General features: G+C 26.0%; 1 protein-coding gene across 4 annotated transcripts in view; it reads left to right on the forward strand.

Moving 5' to 3' along the window:
* The window catches only part of LOC123263744 (apoptosis-stimulating of p53 protein 2), a 144767-nt gene that overhangs the window by 86635 nt on the left and 33682 nt on the right, over window positions 1-24450 (forward strand). For all 4 annotated transcript variants that reach the window (XM_044726719.1, XM_044726720.1, XM_044726717.1 and 1 more), the window contains 2 exons: window positions 6203-6343; window positions 16017-16143. In XM_044726719.1, coding sequence (XP_044582654.1) covers window positions 6203-6343; window positions 16017-16143 — 268 coding nt within the window. The remainder of the gene's footprint in view (window positions 1-6202; window positions 6344-16016; window positions 16144-24450) is intronic.

Genomic DNA, 24450 nt, shown 5'->3' on the forward strand with positions numbered 1-24450 from the left:
GAAAAATGCATGTGAGTACTCAAATGAAAGCTCTTGATGAGTGTAACATTGGGATGAGCTTATATCTTTAAAAACGTCAATATTTAAGAAAGTACAGTGCAATTAACATAAATCATTATTTAATAAAGCAAAATTTTATTCATATATAGTTCACAAGTCACGGCAGTCACATAGTGATTGCAAGGTTGCTAGTATTTTAATAAAAAACCAAATTAAAAAGTAGAAAATAATTTTTTATCAAATTTAAAATAAAAATAGAGTAACAAAAAAAAAAGCTTGGAGTGCTTAAGATATTTTTATATTGACTCTACTTTAACCAATATTTGTCAATAAAATATTTACAAAAATTAACGTCAAGCACCCCACGCTTTTTTACGATCAAATTTATTATTTTGTTAATCACTTTATTATCATTTTAAACTGATTGAAAATAATTTTCTACTTTTTAGTTTAGTTTTTTATTAATCCGGTTTTTCAAATTTGTTAAAAAAATTTAAATTCGTTAAAAAACCGGAAATCCTGTCGATCCTGGTCAGGATAATGAGACTAACTTATTAAATAATTGTAGTGTCATCGGTCTTTGATAAGTGTGCAAAGTTTCAATCTCATCCGACGTTTTTAAGTGCCCAAAAATCGAGTTCTAAGATTCCGCCACATACATAGATACATTTCATTCAATCCAACGCAAATTCATTCTTTACCTTAGTTGTGGTTATATTTATTTATATATATTCAATATTTTGTATTTACATTGGGTGTTAACCAGCATAAAAAATGAAGTATGAAATATGAGCGAATCATTAAAAATGAATAAGTAAATATTAAACAGATGTGCTTTCCTGTGGAAACCGTCGAGTCAATTTATCAAACTGTGCTCGAGAAGTAATGGAGAATTCACTTCTAAGAGCTTACAACTCCCGTTCGCTTTCATCTTTTTCACTTATATATACTTGTTTTAATATATTTGTGAACATGTACATGTATAAATAGATGTTTAAATTTATATTTATATCAAATATAGTCTTCAAAGAGGGTAGTTTGCTGAAGTCACTAAATTAAATATACCATTCGTAGACAAGCGTCAGATTCTAAAGATGAACTTGCTTGAAATCGCTTTATGAAATGGTAAATATTAAAGAGTCGTCGCTATTAACTTTTTGCGGTCTACCGGGAAAACGATACTTTCAACTTTCACTTACAGTCAATTTTACTTTTTGCACTGAAGAAAAATTCTTGAGTCAAGAAAAGTATTTTTTTTTTTTAATTGAAAAAAAAAATTTGAACAAAAATTCTCAAAGCAAAAATAGTTAAGACTACTTTCAAGAGTTTTTTTTTCCTTTTATTCAAGCACTAGCTTTTTAATTAAAAAAAAATAGAAAATCTTTTTGAAAAAAAAAATTTTCACTTCAACAAATTTTAAAAAGTACTAAACTCAACGTGCGCGCGCAAGCGCGCGCCTGAAAGTTAGTGTAGAATTATATATATTTTCATGCTTGACCAATCACATTACGAATAAATTGGCTTCACATATATTTCATCTCAATTTGTGTTGCGACTAGAAATTTGAATTGCGCTCTATATATTTAGTAAAGTAAACTATTTTTATTTTTATAAATGTACTCATACACGGAAAAAAAATGTATTTGAATCAAAAAAATAATTTTGAAGAACTTTATAGTTTTAATTTAAGTAGAAAAATTTAAAAACTAATAAATTTAGTTAATTTTACTTGATTTAATAATTTTTCATCTTGATTCAAGACACTGAACTTCTTCAAAATTATTTTTTAGTTCAAAAATTTTTCCCTTGATTCAAATTAATTTTTTTTTTTTCAGTGTATCATCAAATTATATGTGTATACAATATTTGCATCTGAAGTTCTAAAAGTTGCTAAAATTTTATTAACTAACCTAAAAGTAAGACACTATCTCAACCGCTTTGCTTTATGAGGCGTGCAAAAAAAATATTAAAAAAAAAATTTATTTAAATCAAAAAAATAATTTTGAAAAACTTTACTGTTTTAATTCGAATAGAAAAATTTTAAACTAAAAAATTTAGTTAATTTTACTTAATTCAATAATTTTTCTTGATTCAAAACATAAAATTTCTTCAATATTATTTTCTTGATTCAAGAATTTTTCTTTTGATTCAAATTAATTTTTTTTTCAGTGTATCATCACATAACTTCCGTGCACATACACTGATAGAAGGATTTAATACAGAGTACTAAACTGATTTAGTAACAAAATTTTCATTCATTTATTTGGGAAAAACAAATATTTTGTTCCCATCAATATTATTTGCTACAGCTTAATAAATGATTTCTTTATATGAACAAAGCCTTATTACATGGAAATAAATATTTAGTTTCACCAAATAATATTTAGTAACAGGTACTAAATATTTCTTTGGCAAGTATTGTCGGTAGATGGCTATGCTTTAATTAATTCCAATGTTTATGTGATACATAACCTATTCACTAACTTAGATTATTTTATTCAGCTCGATTTTGTGAGATTTATTAAACCTTTAAAAACACACATACTCCCAATAAATATTTTCTATTTATGTCTGTTCTCAGTGGAGTTTAGTTTACATTTTTTAATTTTTCTATTATTGAGAAGTTAAAAACTTGTTCAATTTTTAATTTTATAAATGTCTCAAACGAAAAAATATAATTTAATGAGATTCTTTTCTTTATAATACCTTATATTTTTACTTAAAATTATTTGTTTTAATTATTTTTATTTATTTTAAGTTAAAAAATTAGGTTACACACTAAAATAAGTTAAAAAATTAATTTCTTTGATACTAATAAACGATTTATTGAGTACCAATAATTCATAATAAATGATTTAGTACCTATTACTAAATATTTGGTAATGAAAGGTTTGTTACTAAATCATTTAGTATCTGTTACTAAATCTTATTAAATAGAACTAAATCCTTCTATCAGTGTATAATATTTGCATCTGAAGTTCTAAAAATTGCTGGAATTTCATTAGTTAACAATAAGACACTATCTTAACCGCTTTGCTTTATGAGGCGTGCAAAAAAAAAAAAATTTTACACTGTTTAAAATTTTTTTGAGACTCATTTTTGACAATATAAAAAACAAGAGACCTTTACAAATTTTTGGTATTGTATTTTTTATCTTAATTCTCTAAGACAAAATTTTTAAGTAAAAAATAACTTATTTTGTTTAAAAATAATGTATGCTGGTAAAATTATTGAATGAAATTTTTTTTCTTTTTATTATAATGAATTTTATTATTTAATTCAAACTGAATATTTCGATAAAAATATCAAATTTCAAGAGTAATATTTTTTTCAATCAATTAATTATTTTTTTTTTATTTTACGTGTAAACAGTAATAACTCATTTTTTATCGAAACGTTTTAAATAAAATACAACAAATTTATACAATATAAATCAAAAAAGGCAATATTTATCGTGAAATGGAATCCGTCACAATTTTGATTGATATAAATAATAAATCGACATATATAAATGTAATACAACATTTAATTTTAATAAAACTGACGTGAAATACGGAAATGATTGCCCTGAATATAAAATAAAAATTTACCGTAAAATAATATATTTTATTACAAAGCATTTTTTTATCGTCAGCGTAAATCGTATAAATTTTTTACTTTTGCAGGTCTTGTCTAACGTCTAACACTCGTAAGATTCATTTATCATCTTTCCTTGCTCACAAAAATCTATAATAAATCAACTTTACTTGGTAAAAAATTACAGTGATGAAAGTAGTGATAAAATAAAACGGAATAAATAGACCGGAATGAAAATAATAAAAGGATGAAACGGTTAGATTTATGTAACTTAAACTACATAGCAAGTGTGAGAAAAAATTTGCTGGAATAAATGAAAATTATTGGGCAGTTTTTTGCAATAAACTCTGAAGGGAAAAAGTGCGTTAGAAAGAGAAGGGTTGAAAGGAGATTGAGAATGAGAATGAGGGTGTGCGGTTATGGCACGAGGTGATAAACTACCGGCTTCCTGTGGTCTATCCGACGCGATTTCCTACTCTCGCATATAACTTTAGCGGTTTACACGTCAACTGTTACTACGACAGTTATAATACACTGTTGGTATTATGGATATATATTGTATGGACGAAACAGTAGGGCTGTTTGTATTATATTATATTATATTATATTATATGGGTACAGGGTGGATATGCTGGTGTGCAAAGAGTGACAGATAGCACGCCGGCAGTGGTCGTGTATTTCTAATTAGAGACCTAAATTTCATTGTTAACAAACCGCGGGATAAAATATGGATTACTGGGTAGCTTGTTACATGTTATGTCTAACCACTACTACATATCTTTCAATTATTATTTTATGGCAGGCTGCAAATTTTACGAGCTGTTTATTTAGAGTGTTTATTAGTTATAATAAATTTATGGATTTTTTTAATAATATTGCGGGGATTAAAATAATTGCTGGGAAGATTTTTAATACTTTTTATGTTATAGAAGAAAAGTCTTGAATTTTATTAAATAACCGGTGAAAATTTTTTTATCTCTAGCCATATGCATTTAACATTTTTTATTTAATAAAAATTAGTTTTGTAATTAATTAAACTGAAAAATTAGGATGAAATAAGCCCTTATAGAGAGAAGTCATCTATATTATTAAGAGAATAAGAAAAATTTTGTGTCCAGGATAGTCATATGATAAAATCGGCTTTTTAGTCAAATTTAGTATCATTGCAAATGATCTAAATACATGATCTAGATTGCAAATGATCTAGATACATAGTTAAGAAATGACCTTATATCTTGTGAACTATTGACATTTTTAAAGATATAAGTTCACTATGGCATTACACTCATCGAGACCTTTCATTTGAGTACCCACATCAATTTTTCATATATTTATATATATTATATATATGAATATATGAAAAATATATCAAAATGCATGTGGGTACTCAAATGAAAGCTCTAGATGAGTGTAACATCGGGATGAATTGATATCTTTACTAGTGTCAATATTTAAGAAAGTATAATGCAATTTAACAAAGCCATTATTTAAGGTAGTACTACCGGTTTTAGAATTGATGTTCAGAATTTAATGAAATTTGGCATATTGGCACTTTATAATACCATAATTAAGCAATAAAATTTTTGGAAGCCTGGCAAGTCCTGAAAAAAAGATATTAATATTTACATATTATTGCCTTTACCATTGATCCTTATGCAAAATTGAAGACTTTATTTTATTCCACAAAACTGGACGTTCAGATTCTTATAAAAATTAAGAAAACGAGAGAAAATAACATCTAGAACATATTTAATAACAATCAATATGGTTTCCAAGCATATGAGAATATTTACTAATAAAAAACATTCAAAATTTATCTCTGCCTCTCTTTCTCCAACGTGATTTAGTATAGGGAAATCTACTACGTTAATCAAATAAGGTTAGGTTTTGGGATTTGACTCCTGTGGTAACGGTAGTACTACCTTAAGAAAGCAAAATTTTAATTTTTTATTGTTCACTAGTCACAGCAGTCACATAGTGACTGCAAGGTTGTTCCGTATATAATCTTAAAATTAACTCTCTAATAAGGAGAAGATTTAGCGACCATGCGCCATCTGTCGGATGTTTGCAAAACTTCATTTGATAGAAAAGTTGTATATAGTCAGATATGTCCATATTATACATTTTTTTCACAAGCAGATATTTTAAAAAATTTATTTAACTCTCAAAAAATTTTGTTCTATATTAAATTAAAGAATTTGGAACAAAATCGAATAATTTGGAAATAAATAAAATATTTTTCGCTCTTGAAATAAATTATCTTGGATTTAAAATCCCTTTATTTACGCAACTATTGTTATTATTATTTTTTTTCAGTGTATCAACAAAAATAGCTACATATTAAATATCACGATAAATTTTATCCCTATAAATTGATACGTGTGAAAATTATTTTATTTAAAATAAAACAGTTTCAATACAACTTTATATTCATGAACAAAGTCTGTAATTGATTGAATGTTTCATCAATATAATTTTTCAATAATAATAAGCATTTTTAATAAAAAATGGAGTACTTTGTGCTTTAAATTAAAATATCAATATCAATATAAAAAAATAAATTTTAAATTTGTAAAAAATAATAAATAAATAAATAAATAAATGTGTATTATTTAAATTGTTACAGTTACCAGTGGGCGGAGGAGGGGCCGTGCTGGTGCTCAGCGAACTCGAGAGTATGGCATCAAGACAGCAGCGGGAGATTGCCCAACAGAGACGACTCCTCGAGCAACGTGAAGCTCGGCTTGCCCTGCTAAGAGGCGCTCAGGTAATAATAACTTCCCTAATACATACATAACTTGATATAATAATTATTATCATTACTATTACTATTACTCTCTAATCCATATAATATTCCATAACATTAAAGTTAAATAACATGAAATAGCTAATAAGAATTAGTACAATTATTTATTATGTATGATACACCCGCCATCATAATTGCCAATTAAGTCAGGTCCTCATCGAAGCAAAGCTCTTTAACGTAAAAGCCAAATAAAAGCTCTATGCAAGCTAACAACCCCAACAAGTCAAGACATGACATCCTCGGGCTTATATCATATCTTGTATATCCTCTGCTGTATATAATGATGTATATCATATTATATAAACCCGAACTAACTTCTGTGTCACGCTCCGGAAATTCTCTGCCGCTACTTGGTACTTTGACGGTGATCTACCCGAATAAACTTCGGTGTATATTTGAATATTCCAATCAATCTTACCTGTCCTCAATATCAATGAGTATATATGTAATACATACATTTACTGGGCCCTTTATAATTCAATAAATTAATTAATAATTCTATAAATTTCAATTTATTAATTGAAAGAATAAAATTTTATAAATTATTGATTTAATTAAAAAAAAGTTTGGAAAATCCAAAAGTGCACGCTTCATAATCTCATTTTCTATAATAAAATTGATTGAAATAAAATACAAAAAATACTTTTAAATCTTTCGCGTCATTGTCCACCCACAAAAGAAAAGGTACTGCGCATGTATTGTAAGCTAACCTTATTTACATAGATATAGATATACAAACGATTAGTGGATTTTTAGTTTATTGCTAATTATAAATAAACTACATTGAATTAGACCGTGATCTTCGAAAGGGCTTAGTTTTAAATCATACTGAAGAGTATCAAAAATAAATGGACTTGATCAGTTAAGTTTTTCGGCAGTTATCGTGACCACGCCAGTTTTCATACATACATTTGACAGCCGGACGTCCACGGAATAACTATTAACTTCCCGCTAAGAAAATGGAAGATTTTCAAAAATTGGGAGGTTATTGTTTTCACCCCGTTTTGCAAAAATCGAGTTTTCATCAGATCTCGACGTTTGAAGGTCACAGGAAGCTTCCCTGACTATCCCCGCGAGGTTGTCACTACGTCTGTATGTGTGTGTGTGTGTGTGTGTGTGACTATGTGACTCGCTTATAACTTTTGAACGACTGAACCGATCGGAACGTACTAAACGGCGTTCTAAAGAGTTCCCTCAAACTTAGATTTCCTGAGAATTTGAAACGATTCGGACGGATAGATTTTAAGAAATTTTGAAAAATCTCAAAAAAAAATAAGAAAAAAATCATTTTTGAAAGTGGTTTTTTTAGAATATCTTTTAAACGGCTCTATCGATCAACTTCAAAAACTAATCCGCCTTTAAGCTTGAAAAATCACGCCGATCGTCGCTAATCCGGTCAAAATCGGTTGATTCGTTCGAGAGATATCGTGAACGAAAAAAAACCGAAAAAAGTGTTTTTTTGACATAACTTCGTCATTTCTTCTCGAATCGTTTTTGATGATGTAGAATAATTTCAGAGCTTAAAAACCGCGTCGATTGCCGCCAAAAACGTGGAAATCGGTTGATTGGTTCGAGAGATATCCTCGATAAAATATTTGGAAACAAGTGTTTTTTTAACATAACTCCGACATTTTTTGGAATAACTTTTAAACGGCTGCACTGATCGATTTCAAAAACTAATCAGCTATTAGCATGAAAAAATAACGTCGATCGCCGTCAAGCCAGTCAAAATTGGTCAATTCGTTCAAGAAATATCATGAACGAAAGAAAACCAAAAAAAGTGTTTTTTTGGAAATACTCCAAATTTCCTAGTTTTATCAATTCAAACTTGAAGATTCGTCATGAAACTAAAAAAATTGCGTCAAATGCTGCCAACCGCGTGGAAATCGGTTGATTCATTTAAAAGTTAGTGCGGTTCGAAAATTTAAAAAATATTGTTCTATGATACTTCTACCAGACTTTTGAGCTCGAAGAGCTCAAAATAACACATAAATTGTATTTTTGAGCTCGAAGAGCTCAAAAACGTCATTAGTGCAGTTTTATGCACCTAGGTATGGAATTAGCGGGAAGTTGCACGGATGGCCTTCAGGGTCTACCGTTTTTCTAATTTTTTTTATTTATTTAAAAAGCAAAATGTCTTTTAAAAATGTCATAAGTGTTGAAACTAGTATTTATCCATGACACTTATGTGTAAATATTGTTCTACAAGTGCGATAGAAAATAATTAGACAATTTTAGTTCAAGAAATCGCTTGATTTTTGTAAGGCGAGTGTAGAGCACAACCTCATCCTAATACCTGCAGTTTTTTCTACAAGGTACCTGTTTTTACTCTAAAAATTCTAATTTTTCCCGTGAATAATGAGAGTTTTAATTGACGTGATTGCTTAAATACACAGTTAGAGTCATAATTTTATTTGAATGACCCTTTTCTGACTTTGCAAACAATGTGTAGGTGTATTATATGGGCGTATACAGAAATTGAAGTGTATATGTAGATACATGTTATCATATGGATAATTGAGAGCCTTTAAACCTCGCTAATGTATTTACACACTATCTGGTTTACGTTCCAATCGAATTTTAGTTTGAAACATACATCGAGTCGGTAATTAAATTCGACAGAAAGCTTTGGCTTTTGGTAATGAGAGGAACGTATTTAAATTTAATTTGTATGGCTACACAACAGCTTACTACCGTTCAAATATTTATTGATTTTATTAACAGATATTTACTTTTTTAATTCTATTGTAATTTGTTTCAATTAATTTAATTATAATAATAAAATTATTCAAAATTTTATCAAGAAAAAATAAATCACAATTTTTTTATAATTTTGTTTCATATAACAATAAAATAATAATAATAATAATAACAAAATTATTCAAAATTTTATCAAGAAAAAATGAATCATAATTTTTTTATAATTTTGTTTTAAATAACAATAATAAAATAATAACAATAATAATTATAATAATAACAGAATTATTCAAAATTTTATCAAGAAAAAAAGAATCACAATTTTTTTATAATTTTGCTTTAAATAACAATAAAAAAAAAAAAATAATAATCTTGACTAAATTATTAAATTTTTTAATTTTAATAATAATAATAATAATAATAATATTTTTAATAAATTTCTACTAACATAAAATAAAATTGAAAGTATTGATTTTAATATTATAAATTCTAAAAAAAAAAATTACTCTAACAATTCACTATAATAATTATTTATAACAAAGAGAGCATTAGTGCAAGTGAAGATTCTTTGTTTCAAAATATTCTCATATGAATACACAGTCAGTATGTTCATTGTTCTTAATTCTTATGAAAGTATTAAATTATATACTATTATATTGTCTTTCATCTCTACTCTCCATTATCATCATTATTATTATTGTTATTATTTTTAATCTCATTATAATTTTACTATTATATAACCATCAGAATTTTAACAAAAAACATAGATAAATTTTTCCAACCCAATAAAGATAAATAATAATGACTAAAAAAATAACACAACAATCAATTTATGGTTAATTACTTGACGCTCTGGGGCACAACTAAAAAACCATTACCGTAGTATGCACACAGATATAATACCAATGCATACAATAATTACTTCACACCGTAACGTTAAAACGGGTAATACATAACCGGTGTAATTTAATAATTCTGCAGGTAACTCCGCGGAAACGGAACTTGAATAATATTTAGTAATGAAATTTAAAAACGTAACTCATTTTACTTATTTATGTTTTAGTTTTTATATATTACTCTTAAATTTTCCGACGAATCACAATTTATTTAGAAGACATTTCCCTCGTAAAATTGCTTCATTAACGAGTAATTCATCATTTTCATTATCATTAATTTACCTTTTAAGCTCTATCAAACAAAATATTTAATATTTAATTTCACTTTTAATTTTAATTATCACATCCGTACATTTAGAATACAATCAAAATTTATTATTATAAATGAGAATTATAATTAAGCTCTATTTCAAAGTCGTTAAGTACAAATTTTATGAATTGTTAGAATTGAGAAAAAAAATTTATATAATTTAAAAAATCTTTTCTTTTCAAAATTTAATTTTTTTTTTAAATGGTCATTTTTAATTAATTTAAAAAATTCACTTGCGAATTAAGAAAATAATTTTGCAAATTCAATAAAGTACTCTACTACTTTTAAACTAAATTTTACCCAAAAATTTTTTTTCCCAAAATATTATCAGCTTCTATCAAAAATATCACCAAATTTTTATTTTTCTTCTATTTTTTATTTCATCAAAAATAAGTTTTAAATTTATTTAAAAACGGAACTAAATATAAAAATTATTTTTCATTTAAAAAATAAATTTGTTTTTGAACCAAGTGTTTAAAATTTTGAAAAGAAAAAAAATTAATTGTTAATTTTTAAAAATAACATTAATTTTAATTAAATTTTTCTTTGCCCAAAATATAAACTTCAAGATGAAAAATTCTTTAATCAAAAATATATATTTTAATCAATTAATTTTTATTTTTAGTGTAATAAAAAAAATTCTCTAAATTCTAATGAAAATATTTTATTACAGTCCAATCTAGAATTTTTAGCCTACAAAATAATTTTAAGGGAAAAAATTTCATCAAAATAATTCAATATTTTATCAAAAATATATTTTTTAAATAAATTATTCTCCAATCTTTATTTTCTATACAATTTGACATTTTTACAGGATATTAGCGCATTACAACACTAAATTTATAGAAATCTTGAATATTAAGAAGATGACTAGGCCGTAAAGATAAGCACATAATGATGCGAAATAATCTAAGTCCTAATATAACGCGATAGTAATAGTAATAGTAATAGCAATAGCAATAGTATTAAATTATATACATTTAATCTCCGAGAGTAGAATCTAAAAGAGGTCCTTATCGCGTTTGCTTGTTCTCGATAAGCCGGAGTTCATGGTTTCCTGGGGATCTAAATTTTCGCGTCAGCTTCGGCTTATCCTTTCCCAGCAGGATATTATACACAGCGTACAGAAAGTACACAGTACACAGTAAGTGTATAATAATGTACTTAGGGTAAAACGTAAGAGGCAACTTACTTTTCTCTTACGCTAATTGTCACCTTACTCATTTTCGACTAATGACTTTTATACTCCTGGATTATAACATTATACTTTATTTTCAGTCATTAATTATGTCAATCTTTTGTGAAAAGGTCTTTCTACACCTCCGTTTTCCCGGAAAAAAAAAAATCCTGATAATTAAAATATTATCATCAATAAAATATTCTTACGCTTCCCTCTTTGGTACTTAATTAAAAGTTATTAATTACAAGAAGCTTGGAATTAATTTTCTCAAGTCCTTTGAGAAAAGCTTGGGGATACTTTCAGGCAAAGTTCCATTAAAAATGATCATTTAAGTCGCGGTAGTTAGGATAAATATCTTCGGTAGTTAGGATAAAAATCTTCGTCTAATGACGAGGCGTCTAGTGGTAGGACGATCATCCTTAGCAAGCCTCCTCCTCGTCAGGGACAAGAATAGAGCGCTCTTCAATTCTTCAATTCTTCAATTTTTAAATGCCTCGCACAAGCAAAATTATATCTATTACCAGAATGCTAGAGGACTTAAGTCTAATTACGTTATGTATTATATTACACTTTTATCATTGATTATGATGTTTACATTCTTATTGAAACTTGGCTTAACAGTAGTATTTTCTCCTCAGAGTTATTTGATATTAAGTAAAAATTGTTGATAAAGGAAATAAATGACAAATAAGTTAAGTAAAAGCCCCAATATATGATCATGTACCAGTATATGATCACTCCATGTATTTGTATACCTATATTTGTGAATATAGATATACAAATACATGGAGTGATCATATACTGGTACGTGATCATCTATTGGGGCTTTTACCTTATATAAATAAATATAAAATTAATAAACCTTTCAGTCTGGCTGATTATACTACACAGTAAAAAATTTTGTGTAAAATCAACACAATCCTAGTGTTAGAATCCGTCAACACAATTTTAGTGTTAATTTTCAACACAAAAAATAGTGTTGAATTTTTAACATAAATATTGTGTCAAAATTAACAGTAATTTTGTGTCAACTGTATCTAACACTAAAATTGTGTTGATTTTACACAAAATAAGTGTTAACTTACTTATTATTTGAGTTTGAATATAAAGGTTAGGGAATTATTTAAAAATAAATAAATTTTTCATGGTTATTAAGAAAATTAGTTTATTTCATTTCTTTAAATTTGAGTCAAGTACCAATAGTCTTAAACTTAAATATATGATTTACTCATCTTAAACTTACTTAATGCTTAATTTATTTTTTATAAATTAATAACAATAATTAGTAATCATCACAGAATTTTCGGCATCCAATTCGTGCAATTTCCAGCTTTTAATGTATGGTAAATCTAAAACATTGATGACAAATGTCTGACATGTTTGTTCAGTAGCGTAACCAAAACATAAACATAATATTTCGTTGTGAACTATCAGTCATCTTTATAAAAAATAAAACTAGTGTCAGAAAATATAAAATAAAAATGCAAAAGAAAAACATAAAATCAATAAATTTTTTGATATTTTTTTTATGAATTTGTTAAATTAACAGAGAAATTGTTCAAAGTCTGTCATTTTTAATAACTATTATAAATTTTATCGTTAAATAATATTTTATTTAGTAAATTTATTATAGGAAAGTGAGGAAATTAGTTGATCATTTTATATGATTATAAATACAGTAAACTTTTACTTACTTTAATGAATATCAAATTTACTTTTTTTTATTGAAAACAACCTGGTACTTTTATCAAACATATTTAAATAAACTATTTTTCACAATATTTAACACTTTAATTTATACGCACGCGTGGTTAAATAGCTGTCCGGTAATACAATGCGTTTGGTGCGTAAATTGAAGAAAGAACGCTCTAACAACACAAACTTAGTGTTAATATTTCCCGCTTAGCACTAATTTTGTGTCATTTTATCTAGTAACACACAAAAAGTGTTGATATCGTGAAAACAACACTATTTTAATGTTAAAATTCAGGTAACACAAAAAAAGTGTCAAATTAACACACAAAAATCAACACACAATTTTTCAACACAGATTTTTTACTGTGTACATACTCTCAGTTTCTGGCACACTACACTGATAGAAGGATTTCTTAGCATTTAAGAAGATTTCTTTGTATTTAAGAAATCATTTCTTAAACATCATTGCTTAGCATTTAAAAAATATTTCTTAGTATTTAAGAAATATTTCTTTGTATTTAAGAAATATTTCTTAGTATTTATATTTCTTAATATTTAAGAAATATTTCTTTGTATTTAAAAAATATTTTTTAAATATTAAGAAATGATGTTTAAGAAATGATTTCTTAAATACAAAGAAATCTTTTTAAATACTAAGAAATCCTTCTATCAGTGTAGCATAACCAAGAATTCAACAATGTAAGCTTATCATAATCATCTCTAAGAATGAGTAACTATCTTTAGCTTCTATTATTTTATTTTTTGTTTTATTTTTTACTTTCCTTTAGCTTCTGGTAAAAACATTGAATACACTGATTAATTCATTAATTTAAGGGAATAATTAGCATTTAAGAATTAAAACTTTGGTTTATATAGAGACATTGTATATTATATTATATAATATTGTTCATACTCTGTTACTATCTTCAACTCTGTATTTATTGAGTAACCCTGTTGTTGGCCCTCTGGGCTGTTGGGTTTAAATAAAAGAAATAAATAAACAAATAAATAAGTGCTGATTAAAAGTTTGAGGAGCATGGCGAGATTCTGCTGTCGGTATAGAAGGAATTTTTATTATTAAATAGAATTTACATACGTGCATTACTCTAAAAAAAATAAAAAAAAAAATTGCTAAATTTTTTTTGTCAAAATTTGAGCTTTAAATAATTTTATAGTGTCTTAACTCGAGGAAATTTTTGAGATATTAGAGCAATAGAAGGCAATTTAAGGAACTAGGATAATTTTTTGGATTTTAATTGGTGAGGAAAAATTATTTTGTTTTTTAAAAAGAAGAATTTTTCTAGAGTTTTTTAGGATTTAATTAATTTTGTCGGAAATGTTGGGAATTTTAAAAATTTTATGAAAAGATAGATGAAGAATTTTTTTTGATCAAGATAATTTGGAAAAAGCAATTTTTTCGTTGAATTTTGATAGATGTTAATAATTTGGGAACAAAAGTTAGTTTTTTTGAACATTTAAAACTGATTGAAGTAGCTGAATTAATAGTTTAGATTGAAATTAGTAAAGATATCTACTAGATCCTTTAAAAAAAGCAAATTTTTGTGAATTTTTGAACGTTTCAAAAATATTAAATAAGCAAAATAAATTATTAATTTTAATTAATAAGAAAAAATTTTATCTATTGAAAAAACAGAATTTTCTAAGAATTTTTGTGAATTTTATCAAATTTTTAGTAAAATTTGGAATTTTTGGATTTTTCAAAAATATTAAACAAGCAAAAAAAATGGTTTAATTTGTAATTAACAAGAAAAAATGATTTTATCGCTTAAAAATGCAAAATTTTTTTGAATTTCATCAATTTTTTAGTAAAATTTGAAATTTTTGGATTTTTTTTAAATATTAAATAAGCAAAAAAAATCATTTAAATTTTAATTTATAAGAAAAAATTATTTTATCTATTGAAAAATTGAAATTGTCAAAGAATTTTTGTGAATTTCGTCAATTTTTAGAAAAATTTGAATTTTTTGAGCCCTTTAATGCAATCAAACTATGAACTAAGCCATAATTAATAAAACTAATAACCATTTGATAATTTAAAAAAAAAATTTCCATAGAATTTTAAATAATTCAATAAATAATGTCTCAAAATTTGAATTTTTTTCTGTATTCTAAAATAATATAAAAAAATATTTTGCTTAAATCCATTTGAATTTAATTTATGAATTTCTTAAATAAATTCATGCCAAAAATCCCTCTAAAAAGAAATTATTTTAGAAAGAATATTTTTCGAATAAAGTAATTTTATCTTCAGCATATATTAATTATATATTCCCAACAAAGCTTTAATCCGTGAACTTTGAAATATATACCTGAAAAATGAACATGAGTAATGTATAGATTTTTTATATAAAAGAAAAATGATCCATAAAAATGTACGCGATACGAATTACTCATACCCAATTCTATAAATAGAAAGAAACTCATTTTGTGTCTATATATGACTGTTGAATAAAAATTGGTATTGATATGTCTCAGATCAATGGGAATATAAGTTAAAGCGTAGCTAATATCAATATATCAATACAAGGAACATAGAATAAGTCTATATATCTCAGAAGTCTTTCATTTATAAAATACTAAGACGAAGGAAAATAAATAAAATAATTCAATCTTAGCTTCTGTATCAATCTAGGTCTTCGTAATCCGACATCCGAGATCGTTCACCTTCGCTAAGATTTTTTTTATATAATTTCATTTTTAATAAAAAAAAATACATTTTCTTTGATCATAAAAATACCAATTTAAAAATTTAAATTCGCTTTACATTTTTATTATGTAGAAAAAAAATATTCTTTCACATTCATAAAAATTTATATTTTTATTTTGGCTTTTTAGGAACCAGCACAGCAAGAGAGACTGGCGAGGTTGAGGCATCGACTCGATCAACAACAGAGCAAACTCAATAGGCTAAGGTTACTCAGATCACAAACAGATCAGTCGCGAGCCAATAATGCCACCCTAAGTAAGTCTTTACAATTACTTTTAATTACTTTACCCTTTTTTTGTTAAATAAAAAATTAAATTTGATAATTCTGATATTTTAAATGAAAATTAAATTAGCCGACAGTTAAACATTTTAAGTATTTTTTTTACGTGTAATTTTATTAATAAATAAAATTAAAAATTTTTAAACGTCAGCTAAATTTAATATCGTATTTTTTAAAAAAAAAAATTTTATTATAAATATATAATAATTTTGGAGTTCATGCTAGAGGTTTAGAAATTTAATTTACACTTTAAATTTGAATTTTGACAGAAAAAAAGTGCAATAAAATTGAAAAGAAATTTTTTTTACAATTTTTGGAGTTTTTTTTACAAATTTTTTATATTTTAGATTTTCTAAAAATTTTTAAATTTTAATTTAGTTGGAATAGAAAGTAGTCAAAAAATTTTTTTTGCAGATTAAATTTTCTTAAAAAAAAAAAAAAACGATTATTTTTTTGTATCAGTAATAAATACTGCAAAAAAAAATTTTTATTATTAAATAAAAAGAATTTTGAACAAAAAAAAATTATTTTCAAATATTTGATCATTTTTTAAATAAGCAGAAAATTTTAATTATAAATAAATTTAATTTAATTCAAAAATTTCAGTTAAAAAAAAAATTCAAAATCATTTTTTTGGTTCAAAATTTCTTTTTTTGGAGCCAAATTAATTTTTTCAGTCTTTTTTAATTTCATTTATTCAAAAATAAACTTTTAAAAAAACTATTCCAACTAAAATTACATTTTTACAATTTCCAAAAAAAAAATCAACCTAATTATTAAAAAACATATTTTTTGATCCAAAAATTGCTTTTCAGTGTTTTTTAATTTCATTCATCCAAAAATAAACTTTTAAAAAAATTATTCCAACTAAAATTACATTTTTACAATTTCCAAAAAAAATCAACCTAATTATAATAAAAAACATAATTTTATTTTATTAAAAAAAACTGTCAAATTCCCAAATACCCATAATTTGAAAACTCATGTCCTCTAAAATTCCAAACAAAGAAAATCCGTCATTAAAAACCCGGGAAATGCAAGTAAAAAGTAATATTATTACTAATAAAAAATTGACTTGATATTAAATAGAAAAATTTTGAACAAAAAAAAATATTTTTTTAAATTTGATCATTTTTTAAATATAGAAAATGCAGAAAATTTTAAATATAAATAAATTTAATTTAGTTAAAAAATGTTTCTGATTAATTAAAAAAAAAAAAAAAAAATTCTTCAAAATAATTTTCTTGGTTCAAAATTAATTTTTCTAATCTCAAAATTTTTTTTTCAGTATTTTTTAAATTCATTCATCTAAAAATAAACTTTTAAAAAAATTATTCCAACTAAAATTACATTTTTACATTAAAAAAAAAAAATCTTCAAAATAATTTTCTTTGTTTTTAAATTTCTTTTTTTAATCCCAAATTTTTTTTTTCACTAGTTTTTAAATTCATTTATCCAAAAATAAACTTTAAAAAAAATTAAATTTTTACAATTTCCAAAAAAAAGTAAAAAAAAAAATCTTCAAAATAATTTTCTTCGTTCAAAATTTATTTTTTTAATCCCAAAATTTTTTTTTTTCACTATTTATTAAATTCATTTATCCAAAAATAAACTTTAAAAAAAATTATTCCAACTAAAATTAAATTTTTACAATTTCCAAAAAAAATCAACCTAATTATTAAGAAAACATAATTTTATTTAAAGAAAAAAATCTTTTAAATTCCCAAAATTTCTAAACTTACGTTCTCTAAACTTATGTCCTTCCAAACAAAGAATATCCGTTTGATAAAAACTCGAAGAATGCAAGTAAAAAGTAATATCGTGAGAAAGATAGAAAATAATGGAGAGCACGGACAGATAGACAGACAGACAGACGTCTATCAAGGCTGGTAAAAAAATACATAAATCCCTGGTACTCTCTCGGAGCTGGAGGGTAAAAATAAGATCGTGAAGTCATTGAACGGTAGATTCTTAGAGGAACTGCTTATGCTTAGTCCTTATGCCTTATGCCGGTGCTTATCCTTCTTATTTTATCGGGCTTCGAGTAAGAGTAAGAGTAAGAGAAGCTCAACTATAGCTTAATTCACCACACGAGAGTTAAGTCGAGAGTAGAGGCCACGATCCGCGATATCTGGCTCTTTCGCGTGTGTACTCGCTCGCGTGCTCATCTGGGACGTTGACTGCATGGGAATTTGCATCAACCACCACACATCCCATATATTCTTTGTGTGTGCAAAGTAAATAACTAAAGCAAAGTTCCATCACAATCAACCACCTAATAAACGATTCCCTCTGCAATGCTCTTCACTCTTTACTCTTTACTCTTACTGTCTATTCTCCGTTCAGTTTGTGGTGTGCTATTCAATCGGCTTCATTACTATACGTACGTTTTATCTCGCTCTCTTCTGCAGATTTTACCTCTCACGATTTTACTACTCACTCGGTCATATTATGTCTCAGATCCACTCGCTTTGATTCTTTATTTCAACGGGAAGAAGCATCAAGGATCCGAGCTTTGCCCTTCGCTGTTCCTCAGTTTGTTTTTATTTTATTTTATTTAGATAAAAAAAAAAAAAAAAGTACCTTCGGCTTTTTACCTCAGCTTGATGAGAGTACCCCGATCGACCCGGGAGGTCGCCACGCTTGTTTAATGTCCCGGCAAATATTTGCTGTCGATGCAATCGCCAATCAACTACAACTGACATTCGTGATCTGATTCCATTTACTAAGATCTACGGTCGACTCGAGAGTAATACACTTGGGAACTATTTAGATCTAATGACTTTCTATTTTATTTTTTGAGTAAAAAGAGTAATTGAGTTCTCGTTCACAGAAGATCCTTATTTGTTGACTGATTGGTAAATTTATAGAGCTTCTTTGCTTGAGGAAATTTAATTTACTTGAGGAAAAAACTTGGATTTAATAAAGATTAATTTTTATGTAATTTAATTAAGCTAAATTATTTTATATAGGGAAAATTATTTTAAAATAAGTAATTTTTTAAAATTGAGATTTTTTTTATTTTGTCCGGAATAATAATAAATTTTCTGTGAATATTATTATCTATATTATCAAGAGAATAAAAAAAATTTGGTGTCCAGGATAGTCATATGATAAATTCGGTTTTTTTAATTAAATTTAGTGTCATTACAAAGGTCTTGATTTGAATTTGTACCTTTTCAAGGTTTTATATCATTCTTACCAATAGTCAATTTATTATGATAAGTATTTAGGCTGCAGTCGAAAATATCTCTAGATATATAATTAAGAAATTACCTTGTATCTTGTGAAATATTGACATTTTTAAAGATATAAGCTCATCTCGATGTTATACTCATTGAGACCTTTCATTTGAGTACCCACATCAATTTTTCATATATTTTATATATTTATATATATGTATATATGAAAAATATATCAAAGTGCATGTGGGTACTCAAATGAAAGCTCTTGATGAGTTTGACATCGGAATGAGCTTATCTCTTAAAAAATGTCAATAATTAAGAAATTACATTGTATCTTGAGAACTATTGACATTTTTGATGATATAAGCTCACCCCGATATTACACTCATCGAGACCTTTCATTTGAGTACCCACATCAATTTTTCATATATTTCATATATATGTATATATGAAAAATATATCAAAATGCATGTGGGTACTCAAATGAAAGCTCTTGATGAGTGTAACATTGGGATGAGCTTATATCTTTAAAAACGTCAATATTTAAGAAAGTACAGTGCAATTTAACAAAAGTCATTATTTAAAAAAGTAAAATTTTAATTATTAAAAGTTCACAAGTCACGGCAGTCACATAGTGACTGCAAAGTTGCTAGTTATTATTATTATTATTTTTATCTCTGATTTTTTTATCTTAAATTATTAGTTACAAAAAAATCGGCATAATTTAAAGAGAAAAATTGAAAAAAAAAATTATTTTAATGTACTGATAAAAAATAAAAATATTTTGTGTAAAAAATACATAAACTTCTTCTTAAATTAATGTCCTTTGTAAGTTGCGAACAACAATAAATGGTTATAAAAACAATAAAAATACAAAATTTATAAAAAGGCATTAGATTTTGAAATAAAAATTCGTGAGTTTCTAAAAGCGGAAGGTCCAAATCAAACTTGCTCTTGCTATATAAATACATATATGTATATATGGGTAGGGGTATAAGTATGAGTATGGTTATCCGAGTGAATGCCATATTTACGAGAATGCGAGTTGCATGGGTACACATGTACGGTAATACCTACACGTTCCTCCGCATATATAGGTAAAATATGTATAAGTGGTGTAGTAAGCCACGATATCGTATACCGTATGTAGGCATTCACTCTGTTTATATACATTTATATATACACCTATAGTATATATATAATATAATACTACTCCTATGTACCACCGCGATGGTGGATGGTGGATGGTGGAGCATGCACATGCTGATCCCTGGATTACGGCGTTCCCCTGGTCCCTCGGACCTCCCCGCGACCCAATCCGCCGACTCATCTATCCTCTGCTCTCTTCTCTGTTGGCTGGCTAACATTCATCGTGAATCCACATCATCGCCCTCGGTTATTTTACCTCGAAAAATATATCTGCTTCACTTTCATCAGGTGCCTGATTCTGTTACATTTTCCCTTTTACCTTTTTCCTTGTTCCTGGACTTTTTTTTTTTTTTTATTTATTTGTTTGCACATCCGTAAATTTTTGACAAAAACAACAATTGATTTTTTTGATATCTAATGAACCATTCAACAATATTTTTACTTTGTTTACTTAGTGGAATTTTAAGCTTTCTTTCAATTACCAATTAATTATTATTATTATTCTCTTAAAATGTGTTTACTTTTTAATAATTATAACTAGCAACCTTGCAGTCACTATGTGACTGCCGTGACTTTTGAACTATAAATAAATAAAAATTTGATTTATTAAATAATGACTTTTGTTAAATTGTACTGTACTTTCTTAACTATAGACATTTTTAAAGATATAAGCTCATCCCGATGTTACACTCCGAAAGAGCTTTCATTTGAGTACCCACATGCATTTTATATATATATATATATATATATAATATATAAATATATGAAAAATTGATGTGGGTACTCAAATGAAAGGTCTCGATGAGTGTAATGTCGGGGTGAGCTTATATCTTTAAAAATGTCAATAGTTCACGAGATACAAGGTAATTTCTTAATTATTGACATTTCTAAAGATATAAGCTCATTTCGATGTTACACTCATCGAGAGCTTTCATTTGAGTACCTACATGCATTTTGACATATTTTTCATACATACATATATGTAATATATCGCGTTACTAAAACCATAAGGGCGTATAAAAAATTTTTTTTACTCCAATCAATGTAAAAATGTTGAAAACATTAACATCTATGGAAAAAGCGAAAAAAAAAAATTTTTTTTGTGATACGCCCTTATGGTTTTAAGAAAACATTTTTCTAAAACCATAAGGGCGTATCCTGTTTTTTCGGTTTATTATCAATTATAGGTCAGAGTAAGAAAAAAAATTGCAAAGGTAATAGAAATTATCACTCCACAACTTAATTTATGTCAACAAATATTTATTTAAGTGAAAAAACTAATAAAAATTAAGGAAACATAAATTCATCACGGTATTAGTCCAATGCCATCTCAATCGTCAGGATCATCTGTGTTTAAGATTATAAAAATTAAAAAAAAGATTTTTTAATTTTTTTTTAACATAACTAGATAATGACAAAAAAATTTATAAACTATGACCATGGCTGAAAATTAAACTTTGATAATACCGATGATATTTTGTGGGACAGTGCCTGATGTACAAAAATGATTTAGGTCATCAAACTTGCTTCAAGATATTGGTATTGAAGAATCATAACAATTCTCAAGAACAAAGTTCTTTTTGAATGACTTTTTCAAAATTTCAATTCTAAATGGCTTACAAAACTCTTTTGTTAATGGTAAATAGATCTAAAGTAAAGAAAAATCAATTTAGAAAAACTTTGAGGCTAATTTTATTAACTTGAAAACATACCGATTGTTCTCAATTTGTTATGAATTTATTTTTTCTTAATTTTTCATTCGTTTTTTCACTCAAATAAATATTTTTTGATATAAATTAAGTTGTGGAGTGATAATTTCTATTACCTTTGCAATTTTTTTTCTTACTCTGACCTATAATTAATAATAAACCGAAAAAAAACAGGATGCGCCCTTATGGTTTTAGAAAAATGTTTTCTTAAAACCATAAGGGCGTATCACAAAAAAAATTTTTTTTTTTCGTTTTTTCCATAGATGTTAATGTTTTCAACATTTTTACATTGATTGGAGCAAAAAAATTTTTTTTATACGCCCTTATGGTTCTAGTAACGCGATATATAAATATATAAAAAATTGATGTGGATACTCAAATGAAAGGTCTTGATGAGTGTAATGTCAGGATGAGCTTATATCTTTAAAAATGTCAGTAGTTCACATGATACAAGATCATTTCTCAATTATGTATCTGGAGATAGAGCATTTTCGAATGCAGCCTAAATAATTATCATAATAAATTGACTATTAGTGAGAATGATATAAAACCATGAAAAGGCACAAATTCAAATCAAAACTTTTCCGACACCAAATTCAATCATAAAAACCAATTTTATTATATAAATACACTGGCCACAAAATTTTGCTTATTCTCTTAATAATATAAATAATAATAATAATAATAATAATAAAACTAATTTAGCAGACATTTGATAATTTGAAGAATTTTTTTAACAAAAAAATTACAGAAAAAAAGAGTCGAAAAAGATTGTCATGCAGAAATTAAAAAAAAATACAAAATTCAATTTTTTAAAAATGAGTTTTTTAAAAAAATTAATTTGTTAAAAAAAATTAAAAAAAAGGTTGTGACTGCTAACTATAATATAATTTTTTTTTTTTCAAATAAAAAATTATTTACTTTTCAAATATTTTAAAAGTGTACACTGATTAAAAAATTTTTATTACAATTATTATTATTATTATTCCGGTTTGCTTCCTGCTGAAAAATATTGAGATCGCTCAAGTAGTTTTTTTTATTTCTTCTTGTTAAGAGCAATGAGAACTTTTGTATTAAATACATCCTGCCTTTTCTGTTCTTACCAGCTTTGTACGGTTGTACAATTTTTTTTCATCAATAAAAGTGTATAAAATAATTTTAAAAAAATTAATTACAAAACAGAAAATTAAAAATTCCAATTCAATAAACTTCTGCTCCAGAAATTTTATATTTAAAAACTTATAAAGAATTAATTACAAAAAGGAATTTTATTTATATAATTCGTATTTATTCACCAAGTGAAAAAGTGAATAAAATTAAAGTTGAAATACTGGGAACTGGGCGCTATGCTGTAGGACGGACTGTTGTTGCTCTCAACTAAAAGTAAGAGGATTCAAGAGAAATAAATAAAAAGTGGGACAAAGGAAAATAAATTAAAATAAATTTGTCGATATAATTATCTGCTAATGAACATCTGGTCTTTGTTCTAAATTATTGTTATTATTATCCGTCATATCAACGGGAGTTTTAAATTTTTCCGTGGGTTTTTCAAGTAGTTACAGAAAAACTGACTCACTCGGGCTGGCCTGAAGCTATTCAAACGAAAACGACCACTACGTGTTATCGCTTCTCGAGCTGAAGAGTAACGAGTTTTCTACTCACGCTGGCACGCGTTCAATTACCGGCTTAATTTTGCGGTTTATTGTGTAAAAAACATTTATTTTATTCTAACACTCGTAAATTCACCGTACCGATATCTATTTTCATTACAGTCCACTTAAAATTAATTGAAAAAATTCTAGTTAATCCTCTGGAAAAGTTTCTAGATCCTTTTTATTTTTATTTTTTTTTTCTTTTTAATTATTATCATAATTTAAAATTAATTTGGCTGAAGTTTGAGATTAAATTGCTCTTTTCTTATCATTAATTTTTTTAAGTAATAATAATAACTAGCGACCTTGCAGTAATTATGTGACTGCCGTGACTTGTGAACTGTTAATTGATAAAATTTTGCTTTATTAAATAATGGCTTTTGTTAAATTGCACTGTATTTTCTTAAATACTGACGTTTTTAAAGATATAAGCTCATCCCGATGTTACATTCATCAAGAGCTTTCATTTGAGTACCCACATGCATTTTTCATATATTTTTCATATATTCATATATATAATATATATAAATATATGAAAAATTGATGTGGATACTCAAATGAAAGGTCTCGACGAGTGTAATGTCAGG

Source organism: Cotesia glomerata, linkage group LG4 (assembly GCF_020080835.1).
Source record: "Cotesia glomerata isolate CgM1 linkage group LG4, MPM_Cglom_v2.3, whole genome shotgun sequence".
NCBI lineage: Eukaryota > Metazoa > Arthropoda > Insecta > Hymenoptera > Braconidae > Cotesia > Cotesia glomerata.